At 43.4% G+C, this 12,764-nt stretch overlaps 1 protein-coding gene across 4 annotated transcripts in view; it reads right to left on the reverse strand.

The window, feature by feature from the left end:
* Window positions 1-2,347: 2,347 nt before the first annotated feature.
* Window positions 2,348-12,764, reverse strand: part of adarb1b (adenosine deaminase RNA specific B1b) — a 164,720-nt gene continuing 154,303 nt past the window's right edge. For all 4 annotated transcript variants that reach the window (XM_064975793.1, XM_064975790.1, XM_064975792.1 and 1 more), the window contains 3 exons: window positions 8,483-8,664; window positions 6,517-6,695; window positions 2,348-6,279 (listed from right to left, as the gene is read on the reverse strand). In XM_064975793.1, the coding sequence (XP_064831865.1) occupies window positions 6,103-6,279; window positions 6,517-6,695; window positions 8,483-8,664 (538 nt within the window). In that variant the 3' untranslated portion in view covers window positions 2,348-6,102. The remainder of the gene's footprint in view (window positions 6,280-6,516; window positions 6,696-8,482; window positions 8,665-12,764) is intronic.

Here is a 12,764-nt window from a genome sequence, read left to right on the forward strand (position 1 = left end):
TTGTAAGTCGCTCTGGATAAGAGCGTCTGCTAAATGATTTAAATGTAAATGTAAAATCATGAAACATTTGATCTCAAATCCAAAATGCTTGAGTATAGAGGCAAATTTTAAATGATATATTCACTGTTCAAATACATAATGCTTTTAATACACCAGACGTATGTCCTTTTTTAAATCGCACACAGAAGTTAGGATAGTTTATTTGCTAATGGAAGCATGCACTACCCCGGTCGGCCTTCAACTTGAGTTACACAATGAGAGGGGGCAGCACTGAGCTAACCTTCAAAGTCACTTTCTGGAGTAGCTCAAACTGCACATGTTATGTTTCCATGTGACGTCATTTTAAAGGCCTTTGCAGACTGTGCGTCTTTTACGATTATCACGTCACATTGTTCGATGTTACCAAATACAAATATTGATAACAACTTGGCCAGATTGTACGATTTGCTTCAGTTCTGTCGTCACATTCTGCGATTTGCTTGCGAGGCTACTTCAACTGCAGTGATGTATTTGATCTGCGTATGTATCAGCACCAGCAGCGCAATCGTCAATTGATGCTTATGAGCTGGTGTAGTGTGTTGCAAAAAAAAAAAAGCTGAACGTAAGCAATGCATTTTAGAATTAGTTTTCACGTACAAACTTTATATGTCCGAACTCAAATAGACTTCAGCAAAACTTCACCAAAATAAAATGTTTATTTTGTTTGCTGATTTTGTGCATTTATATCAAAATCCCATCAGGTAGCCTGTTTTCAGATGTGTCATCGAACTAATATATTCATCTGACTATTCACGGTAATAATATTATCGGCTCGGAACACCAGCCACACTACACAATTAAGTCAAAACAAATGTTACACTTCCAGAACTTTGTCGGAGCCTATGACTGCACAAAGTGGTACTTAGACCTTGTCACAACTGAACGAGCCAAGACGTCCGAAAATTGTTTACAACCTAAGAATTTGCAGACAACGTGGACATTTTGTCTGGGATGGCAAAATCGTGCCATAAAACGGCTAAAATCATACAGTCTGCAAAGGCCTTAACCTGACCAATGCGCTATTGAGTCTTCACACAGGAATCGTGTCACGTGATCGATGGCTTTGTCCATTCACATATACTGTAGTCATTGACACCCACACACTCAGGCAAAACGCATGCAGCAAAAGGATACCCAGAGCTAAACTATTACCCTTCTTACACCACCTGCAGCTATGTTCCCTTCAATCGCTTGCTAATGGAAGAAATTGGAGCGTTTTGATGTTATATCAGAGACATGGTTACACAGTTCAGGAGGGGTTTGGGGACACTAACAGCATTCCAACAACAAAAAAACCCCAGCCTTGATGACAAAGAAGTCAACCACAATGTTACCAATGCAAGTATAGGTTTTAGGTCAAGGATTATTTAATCCATATCTCACTCCTAGCCACTGCTACCTTTGAGTCATTTTCAATTTATTTGATCAGATCCTAGTCCTAAATAATTGAGGACAGGAAGTTTCCTTTAGGCTACTCGTGTACACTGCCTTGGCTCGTCATTAGGCATGTTTTGATCGGCTTTCACAGGCTCAGTAAGAATTTGATATTTGTGTTTTATATGATCATGAAAATCATATCCCACACACCCACAACAAATATTGATGCTGATTTTCATATCAATGTTTTTTTTTTTTTTACCCTGCTGATTTTATTACAGGACAACATTGATTAGGAGTTGTTCTTTGGAGGAACCGAACACAATTCAGAAACACACCTTTAGCATCTCCACCGGCCACTGCAGGGGCTTCAAGGTCGAGCACACACACACACACACACACACACACACACACACACACACACACACACACACACACACACACACACACACACACACACACACACACACACACACACACACACACACACACACACACACACACACACACACACACACACACACACACAGACAGTCAGAGACCGACAGACATCATACACACCTAGGTGTCACAGCATCACCTTTTGATGGCCTTGCCTTACCTCCAGAGCTATTTGTAGGTAAAACATGAAAGTGGAAGGAAAGCCCATGTCCACTAATCCCGTTGAACCTTGAAATTGACAGACCGACTGACTACAGAGTAACACCTAACAATACCATCTCTCTTTACAAGGTTCTATGTGAAAATATAGCGCTTGTTTTAGATCTTGGCGTGGTTTCTTCTCGGCGTGGGGTGGTGCAGAAAGATAAGGGCTAGATGGGAGGCCGCTTGCTGATAAGGAGTCTGTGTGTTTCATGGGCTCAATACGTTCCGCACAACAACAGTATACAACCACGCACACGTCGCAAAGAATGACACAACTTCCGCGAAAGAAAGTAAACTATGGTCTCCTTTATTATTTTTTTTGCTCATTTTAATATATCTATTTATCCGTTATTTTTCTACATACGAGTCCTTTAAAAGTATGTCGTCATGCTTTAGGTGCAGCTTCAGAGTGGGAGCACATGCAAGATGGTGGTCCGGGTACAGGTTGCACAGCGGACGTGGGGTGAGGAGGGTGGAGGAGTTCTCTGACCACCCGAGTGGACCACATAGGGACCACTTAACAGTCACCAGTCACCACGCGGTCAGGGCGGCCGACCGTCTTGACCAAACGACCGACTGGGGACTATAGACCACGGGGACAACTAGGTTATAGGGTTGCAGTTCAGCTTCTTGGAAATAGTTTCGACCTGTCCATTTTGGGGGACGGTTTGTGTCATGACATCATCGATTGACATCTTTAGTGCAGTCAAAAAAAAATTAGGAACATACTATAGAGAAGCAGGCAGTCTTTAAAGAAAGTTTCAGACAGTCAGTTTATAAAGAGATTACGACAAGGGGAAACAGAGGGGGAGGGGAGCCATTCTTTTTGCTCCCGTTCCTGGTTGGGCCTCATTAAAAGGGGCGTTGGGGGTTATATTGCTTGTGACCTTGATCCAGTTCTCTTGGCTGAGGCCTGCATCGTGGCATGGTTCCCCCTCTGTCGATGGGGGTAGGGGGGACGTACATGATTCCGAACATACATTTGTATCACAAGGACACAGCAACACAGGACATTTAACTTTTGCTCTACAAGGACTAGCAAATCTCTGGCCATTGCAGTGAAAGAACCTGACAAGCTTTTTTTAAAGAGTTCTAAGTAAAGGACAAAAACAAATCAAATACATCCCAGCAGTTTCATGGGGGGGGGGGGGGGGGGACAGACAAGAACTAGACAGTGAAGGAAGAATAGTTGCACAGGCATCACATTTTTAACCAGTATTAATCCCATCCCCATCATTCCACGGCAATATAACATCAGAGAGGTTCACAATATTTACACCTTGGTAATCAACAGCTACAGATATACTGAAAGAGCCCGACAAGTAAGATTCCATCACGAAGCTGGAATACAACAGAACACAAACCCATTGTTCTATACAAATCAAATAAATTGGTCAAATGAAAGTACAATAACTAAAACATTGTAATATTTTAATCAGCAATTTGTGTGTGAGAAACACAGGTGTTAAAAAAATAATTCCCTTTTTTTTTTTTTTTGCTCAAAAGAAAATTGTGGGAAAACACAAGGACATAATCTTTGGTGAAGATTCCACAGCAATCTCTAATATCCTGTTATGACGTTTATCGAGCTGTGTCATGCACACACACGCGCGCGCACACACACACACACACACACACACACACACACACACACACACACACACACACACACACACACACACACACACACACACACACACACACACACACACACACACACACACACACACACACACACACACACACACACACACACCTCACTCTAGACATACACACACACACACACAATGCTGGACTCAAACCAAACACCTTCCCCTGCTGTTTTGAACCAAATATATTGGATATAAAAATACACTAAGTAAAGAATATCTCATAATATCAATCCCTTTGCAGCGTGTCGGTTCAAATTGTGGTTTGTCACTGGCCATCAAGTGCAACGCACAACGTTCAATAATAAACAAATGTACAATGCTGATATTACAGGTATATGACCAAGTTGTCATTACTGGCATCCAGAGTTTATCATGTTGTAGAAATAGTTGAAATAGAAAAGATTAGCACACGGCAGACAGTGGAGAACAGGGCTTATAGAATACCCAGGTATATGGACCAATAGGACTTGGAGTGAGCATACACAGATTGGTCATTTGGTGGGTGGGTGGTACCAAACTCAACTTTGTAAAAACTCTCATGCGTTTCTTTGTGTTCCCTTGGAAGTTTACTCACACAATGAGCAATCAGCATTCGTGTTGCCTTTAAAGGCCCAGTGCAGTTTTTCCTGTGTTTTATATCATTGTGTACAACAGCTGATTAAACTAACACTAGAAAAGTGTGAAACAATGTTGATCAGTGTTATTTCCTGATAGTTGCTGGTTGAAAATACAATCTACACAGGACTTTTTAATCAGCAGGTTTGCATGGGCAGGAGTTTTGGCTTTCCATGGTGACATCACATGCTGTAAATTGGTTAATAGACCAATAACAAAGAAAGTTCCAAACCTCTCTGCCAATAACAGCTAGTTTACTCCCAGAAAGTCCAACAAAATTCTTGCTTTTTGTTAAAAAAAATCTTTACAGTTTAAGGTACTTAATTGTTACCCGGAAATGATTTGATATTGATATAAAACGGCTGCATTGGGCCTTTAAAAGGTATTTAAATGATGACATAAGCTCTTCCCAGCTCTCTATGAATGACATGACATATGGACTACTTTACACCTTCATAACAACCCCAGATTGACACAAGATGTGTTATGTCACCTTACTTGTATTGTGTAGCATGACCATGACATTTCAAACTGAGGTTGTTAACATAAGCATTTATAAATGCCCAGGGCATGGATGCATAATGTCCATGAGGCTCATGCTTATGGAGGTGTAATGTAGCTCCTATGCAGTGTCATTGATGGAAATACTTAATTCCTGTCATTATTCAGTTGCAGTGCAATCCTTCAATCCTCACAAAAAAAAGAGTCAAAAGTTTCAATTCTAAAAACAAAGCCCCTCCCTCCCCAAAAAACAAACACAAAGAGAGAAAAATGATTTGAAGCTGCCTGTGCAGAAATAAGATGCTGGCATTCAAAATTCACTCGAGGAGATCCTGGTGGTTCCCTACCAAATCAGCTCTGCAGACCTCGGAGACAGTTCCCATGCAAAGCCATGGCTTAAGTCAATAAGAAAAAACGTGCAGCGCCTACCCAATCCCCTAAACTCCCTAGGCCAAAGGACTCGAGGGGAATCATCAACAGCCTCCACCAGGGCCCCTGTTCAAGTATGGAATAGGAATGGGAATGGTTTTAATGGCCAACATCGTCATCAAATAAATAAATAAGCGTAAAATGTTGACAAGAGAATATTTCAAATGAATGATGATTCAATGACTGTAACCACCATTTTGGATGAGTATTTAGCATCATGTCCTATGTGCTTTTAATACAGGGGCAAGAATGTAATAAAATAGGAAAAGAAAAGGTCAAATCTCACAATACGTAAAAAAAATATACCATGAAGTCATACGGCATTTGGGTTTCCTAGTGAAATGACATTTAACTGAATGACAGAAATGGAATCAGGCCAATCATTGTACATTCTAGTTACAGAAGTACTTATATAGTAACTACATGGTAAAATCATGTAAAATCTTAAAAAACAAAAACAAAAGGACTAAAAAGGATTCCAGTTTAAAATACCATACATTTTTATTGCCATAAGGACATAAAAAGGTATTTGAATTTTAGTTGGTTTAAAACAAACAGACAGACACAGCAAGTGATGACGTCACAGCGATGAGGAATGAGAGCAGAGTGATTGGGGACGGAGGGAGGAGGCCAGAACCACGTGCATTATTTCTCATACACACACTCAGACAGACATATACACACACACACACACACACACACACATGTATGCACACACACACACACACGCACGCACACACGTGAAGTCTCAGTGGCTGGTAGATTCGAAGAGCCTCTCTCAGGTCTAGAGAGTGGGGTTGGGGTGCGGTGGGTTGAGTGAAGAGGTTCCCCCCTAATCGCCCGATCAGGAGTTGAGGGAGAACTGGTCCTGCTCGATGGGCTTCTTCACCCAGGCCCCCAGGCCCGACTTGTGGAAGACCTTGATCAGCGTCTGCTTGGCATTGTGGTACTCTACAGCCGCCTCCTTGGCGTCGTGGTACGAGCTGGGCTTGGACACCTTGATCCTCAGTGTGGATGACAACTGGCGTGGGGAGGGGAGCAAAACAGATGTTGAGATACGCAGAAGACTAATTTGAATGGGATATTGAGGAGCAACTTGTACAGTGCATAAACGTACAACCACTTGATCTGTGCTTCAGCTGGTCTTAATGCTGCCCACACCCTCTGTGAGTAGTGCTGATAGTCATAAACACTAATTCAAGGAGAGCTGTTGTGGTGTGTGTGTGTGTGTGTGTGTGTGTGTCGAACCATTCCGTACCTTGGAGTGCAGGCGAATAAAGCGGCTGTAGAGGGCATGCTTGCAGAGGCGCGAGGCGCGCCCCATGTCGTCTTTGCCCGTGGTGGCGTTGATGACCTCCAGCGCCTGGTCGCCCACTGCCCAGTTCACGCTGAAGTTGGGCGCCTTGCCCGGCTGCCTCGCCTCTGCGTTGCTGATGCCTGGAATCACAGATAGCCACTCACTCAGCAGCTCTAACTCCACCTTCTAACAATGAGCATGCAAGGCTGAGCCAATGGGATTCAATGACGAGCCCAGGCATTAACTCTGAAAGTTAACCCCCCTTTCTAAAAGCAAGCACGCAAGTCTAACCAACCGCAAATGGGACTCATGCCCGCTTTATCCTTCTGAGAGCAAGGCATTCGCTCTGAATGAAAGCATATGCCTCTTCAGGTTTTGGTGAAGGCTTCTCATCGTGGTTAACCCGAGCCTTTGCTCCACAAGCGAGGGCACGACGGGTCAAAGTCGCGAGTCTTTGTACAGTCTTTGTCCTAGCAGCATCTGTCAGAGATAGCGTTAACAAAATACCCATCAAAACACGATGCTACAATGTCCACCTAGTGTGTTTGGGATAAAGCCTCTATTACAGTACATGTGCTCCTCCAAGCAGAGGCCTAGAGAGAAGATAGATTGGAGGCATAAATCCTTCTTTCAGTGGAGGGTGTTAAACGCCTCGGTTCCTTTCTCTTCTGCAGTGCACTGGGCTGCCTGGCTGGGGGATTATGATTTAAAGGGCTAAATGCTGAGCGTCCACAGCGCAAAGCTCCTTCACGGCAAAACTCCCTAAAGCGGGAAAAAAGTTAATAACCCTCCCATTATCTCTTTACCTGCAGTTCAGGGAGTCATCGGAGGGGACAGAGAGGAGGAGGAAGAGGAGAGAGGGTAAGGTAGGCGGGAAGGAAGTTGAGCGCACCAGTCGGGACAGCTATTGCATTGTGTGACATCTGGAGGGAGATCAGGGCCATGTTCATTCAGGCACACCATAGAAACACATTTCAAAGCGCCGTGCAATGGAAAATAAGGGACAATATGCTGTTACTAGGTAGCCCTCACCCTGCCTTAGCCCCTACCCTGACAACAGGTGTAGGAGGTGGTTTGGACAGTGGGATGGAAGGGGGAATGCACATTACTTTAGCTGTATGTACTATAGAACGGATAGCCGGTTCCAAATGCCACAAATCAACTTGACAAAGGGATATATAATGAAATATCACAAAGAAAAATCCTGGAGTCAAATAAATATTTTGAGAGTATCTAAACAGATCTGACCTTATAACAAATGGCTGCATGGATTCCACCGATTTGGCACAAAGGGCATGAAGTTATCCAAACTCACACAGGAAGGGTAAGTAAATGTCACCTCAGATGACAACTGCAGTGTTTCAATAAGACTACGGTAGGTGACCCATCTATGTGATTACCCACGGTCCTGCTGGGTATTTACCGTAGACATTTATACATGATTGGTGTTTACCCTTGTGTCTACTGTGGGTTTGCCCATGGAGTCACAGTGTCCGGTTGCATTGGTCTTCACAGAGAAAGCGTGAGGAAACAGACAAGAGGCCAACTAAGCCTCCTCCTAGCCACCTAAGCAAAGTGTTGAAGAGCAAAGTGTTGAAGGTATTGGAGTGTTTGAATGTGCATATGCGGTGGCACTTCAGTTAGTCTAGCGCGGTGTGTTCTTTGGCATGAGAGTCTACGCCCGTGTCATGGGCATTAACCACCAAACGGGTGAAAAATGGGGAGGGACTGAAACAGGAAGGGACTACCTTCGAATAGTTTTTTTGTTTTCTGTGGCAAAACGTTTTAAAACATGTTCTGTTGCTTCCCCCAAAATGAACACGACCCTGAGCGCATGAGAGTCTAGACGCTAGAGTATTGGGGGCGGGGGGGGGGGGGGGGGTCAAAGAAGTAAAGGAGTCAAAGTTTAAAGGTGAAGGGTACTGACCGCTCAGTAGAGGCCTGTTGAGGCTGAACTGTTGGGGCAGGTCCTCGATGTCGGCGATGCGCTGGTACATAGCCCGTGAGAGGTGGTCGGCGTGGTACAGGCTGCCCAGGATGATGCTGGAGAAGTAGATGGGCTCCGTGAAGTAGCTCATCAGAGATCCCTGGATACCCAGCACGTTCCATCTGCAGCAGAGGGACACACACGCATAAGTACACACACACACACACACACACACACACACACACACACACACACAGACACACACACATACACACACATACACACATGCGTACGTACAAGTGCGCACTCATAAAGACACAAAAACGTACTCACACGCAAATGCGCATCAACAGACACAAACACTCCCGCACAAACACACACATAGGAATGGCTGCTCTGACTCGGAACTATCCAATTGCATTTATTTCACCCTACATTCTATGTTGTTACATTAGCCGTCCCATCTTTCCCATACATTTCCTTCCACACGCTCTATGAAGCTATACCAATTGCCTTGGCGAGCGACGACTTCGAAGAGGACACGCAGGCAGACCATTACCAGATGACAGAAACAAGACCCTGACAAACAGCTTTGATAACTGCCGCTCCTGTCTCCTTCTGACCCGAGGCAGTGTGTGTGTGAGACTGTGTGAAATTAAGCCACCGACTAGAATCGCAGTCAAGACATGAATCTCGGAGACCACTCGCTTTCCAGTAGCCCCCGGCAGGAGGGGTTGATAGTTGGACTGTATCAATACTGTTGTTCAGTCCATCCACCCACCCACCTCATTTGATTTACGTGATTTTGCCTCTTGTGATAGCAGCTAAACTCAACGGCCATGGAGGCTCTGGGGTGCACAATCAAAAAACATAATCAGACAAAACATACCACTGCTCTTTTCCAGAAACACGCATGCACACACACACACACACACACACACACACACACACACACACACACACACACACACACACACACACACACACACACACACACACACACACACACACACACACACACACACACACACACACCCCACTCCCCCACCAACGCACCACACACACACACACTTCAGTGTTCTAAAGGGAGAGTGTCGATCAAGCTCAAGTGATTGGGGCTTTTGAGGGCCTTCACAATCAGTTGCTTTATCAAAGAAAAAGCAACTCTGGAGAGTAACACTTCTAATGAGCCAGGAGCAGGAGGGAAGGAGCCGTAAACTAGACCTCCATCACCTTAGCGCCGCCGGGCAGGCCATGTAATCCAAGGAGAAAGGTGTAAAAAAAACACACTGAAATTGCAGGGCTAAGTCAAACAGCGCTAGTGCATTTAGGTAAATAGCCATCGCCGAGTCATTAATCATTCATACAGGAAGAGATGGCAGGAGGGGCATTTTTTCTCCACCTCACCATTTAGTTGCAATGGTTAGGTTTAGGAGAGGACCTGTTGTGTAGAGAACAAGTGGAGGGGAGTCTGTTCTGTGCTGTAAAGTGGTGACACTTTCTATGCCTTGCTCTAATCGGGCTATGAGCTAGGTTAGCTGTTAGTGCACATGCTACCTGTATACTGTCATCTCGAGTTACATAGTATAATAACAAGGTCATTAATGCTTGCTCAAAAACATTAGGTGTGTGACACTCCTGTTGGCATTGAAATTGGAGGAAGGGACTCGGAGGGAGAGTTACGGAGTAGATTGCATCGTACATTAATGGGGAGGGATAGATAGCTGCGCCTTGACTGTGGACAGTGAGCAGGGTCATGGGCTGACTGCGAAAACACCCGGGTTGGACCCCATCAATTCAGCTGCCCCTGATATAGCCTGAATCCAATAAGACTGGGCCTGAACAAAGTGGGATGTACAGGATAACTACTAGAAACTAAGTGCTATCACCTACAGTACCAGTCAAGAGTTTGGACACACCTAATCATGCCAGGGTTTTTCTTTATTTCTATATTTTTTTTGTATTGTAGAATAATAGTGAAGACATCAAAACCATTAAATAATACATATGTAATCATGTAGTAACCAAAAAAGTGTTCAATCAAAATAGATTTAATATTTGAGATTCTTCAAAGTAGCCACCCTTTGCCTTGATGACAGCTTTGCACACTTTTGGCATTCTCTCAACCAGCTTCATGAGGTACAGTAGTCACCTGGAATGCATTTCAATTAACAGGTGTGCCTTGTTAAAAGTCAATTTGTGGAATTACTTTCCTTCTTAATGTGTTTGCGTCAATCAGTTGTGTTGTGACATGGTAGGGGTGGTATACAGAAGATAGCCCAATTTGGTAAAAGACCAAGTCCATATTATGGCAAGAACAGTTCAAATAAGCAAAGAGAAATGCCAGTCCATCATAACTTTAAAACATGAAGGTCAGTCAACTTTGAAAGTTTCTTCAAGTGCAGTCACAAAAACCATCATGCTCTATGATGAAACTGGTTCTCATGAGGCCCGCCACAGGAAAGGAAGACCCAGAGTTACCTCTGCTGCAGAGGATAAGTTCATTAAAGTTACCAGCCTCAGATTGCAGCCCAAATAAAGAGTTCAATTAACAGACACATCTCAACATCAACTGTTCAGTGGAGACTGTGTGAATCAGGTCTTCACGAATTGCTGCAAAGAAACCACTACCAAAGGACACCAATAATAAGAAGAGACTTGCTTTGGCCAAGAAACACGAGCAATGGACATTAGACTGGTGGAAATCTGTCCTTTGGTCTGATGAATCCAAATTAGATTTTTGCTTCCAACCACCATGTCCTTGCGAGACGCAGAGTAGGTGAATGGATGATCTCCGCATGTGTGGTTCCCAACGTGAAGCATGGAGGAGGAAGTGTGATGGTGTGGGGGCTTTGCTGGTGACATTGTCAGGGATTTATTTAGAATTCAAGGCACACTTTACCAGCATGGCTACCACAGCGTTCTGCAGCGATACGCCATCTCATCTGGTTTGCGCTTAGTGGGACTATCATTTGTTTTTCAACAGGACAATGACCCAAAACACAACTCCAGGCTGTGTAAGGGCTATTTTTATTTACTTAACTAGGCAGGTCAGTTCAGATCAAATTCTTATTTACAATGACGGCCTATACCGGCCAAACCCGAGCGACGCAGTGCCAATTGTGCACCGCCCTATGGGACTCCCAATCATGGCCAGTTGTGATACAGCCTGGATTCAAACCAGGGTATCTGTAGTGACGCCTCTAGCACTGAAATGCAGTGCCTTAGACTGCTGTGCCACTCGGGAGCCCTATTTGACCAAGAAGGAGAGTGATGGAGTGCTGCATCAGATGACCTGGACTCCACAGTCACGTCGGGTGACTTGAGGTTGGGTGACTGTGGTTTGGGATGAGTTAGAACCGCAGAGAGAAGGAAAAGCAGCCAACAAGTGCTCAGTATATGTGGGAACTCCTTCAAGACTTTTGGAAAAGCATTCTTCATGAAGCTGGTTGAGAGAATGACAAGAGTGTGAAAAGCTGTCATCAAGGCAAAGTGTGGCTACTTCGAAGAATCTCAAATCTAAAATATATCTTGATTTGTTTAACATTTTTCATAGTTGTGTTGTCTTCACTATTATTCTACAATGTAGAAAATAGTAAAAATAAAGAAAAACCCTTGAATAAGTAGGTGTGTCCAAACTTTTGACTTGTACTGTAAAAAACAACTAACTGCTCTAGAAAACCAGGCCACTACACAACTTTGCAATCCTCCATTAATAATTTGTACAATATTATTGTTGTACTTGGATGTAATTTCTGCACTATATCATAGGCCAATCTAAACAAAACTCGCTGAAAACACACTAAATGATTGCAATTACAGAAGTACATCAATAACTATTTTGACCAAACCGTTATTAATCAAGCATTAAGCTTTTCCTATCAATGATTTATATGTACACAACATGACTATCAGAGGGTGCTCTTTTAAAGCCATCGTGCCTCCATCTTGACACATCCCCACCATCGTAAAAAAATATTTTGGAAGCTATAGAAATGCATTTATTAATGTAACATTTGTTTTTGCCACTTTTATTCTATTACAGACACCTTAATGCATACTTATATTTATTATGTGAGCTAACATAAAAATAAAAGATTAAGAAATACATACAAATATTTTCCTTAAAGTATAATTTGTTGAAAGTACTAATGTTACTGTCTCCACTACAACAAAAACATACTTAAATACATGTCATTTTGTCCTTGAAACATTTAATTGAAATTCTGTAGAATTCCATTCAAAACCTGCTCTTTGGTTTTGTCTAGAAGGTATACAGCTT

This window comes from Oncorhynchus masou, chromosome 10 (genome assembly GCF_036934945.1).
Source record: "Oncorhynchus masou masou isolate Uvic2021 chromosome 10, UVic_Omas_1.1, whole genome shotgun sequence".
NCBI lineage: Eukaryota > Metazoa > Chordata > Actinopteri > Salmoniformes > Salmonidae > Oncorhynchus > Oncorhynchus masou.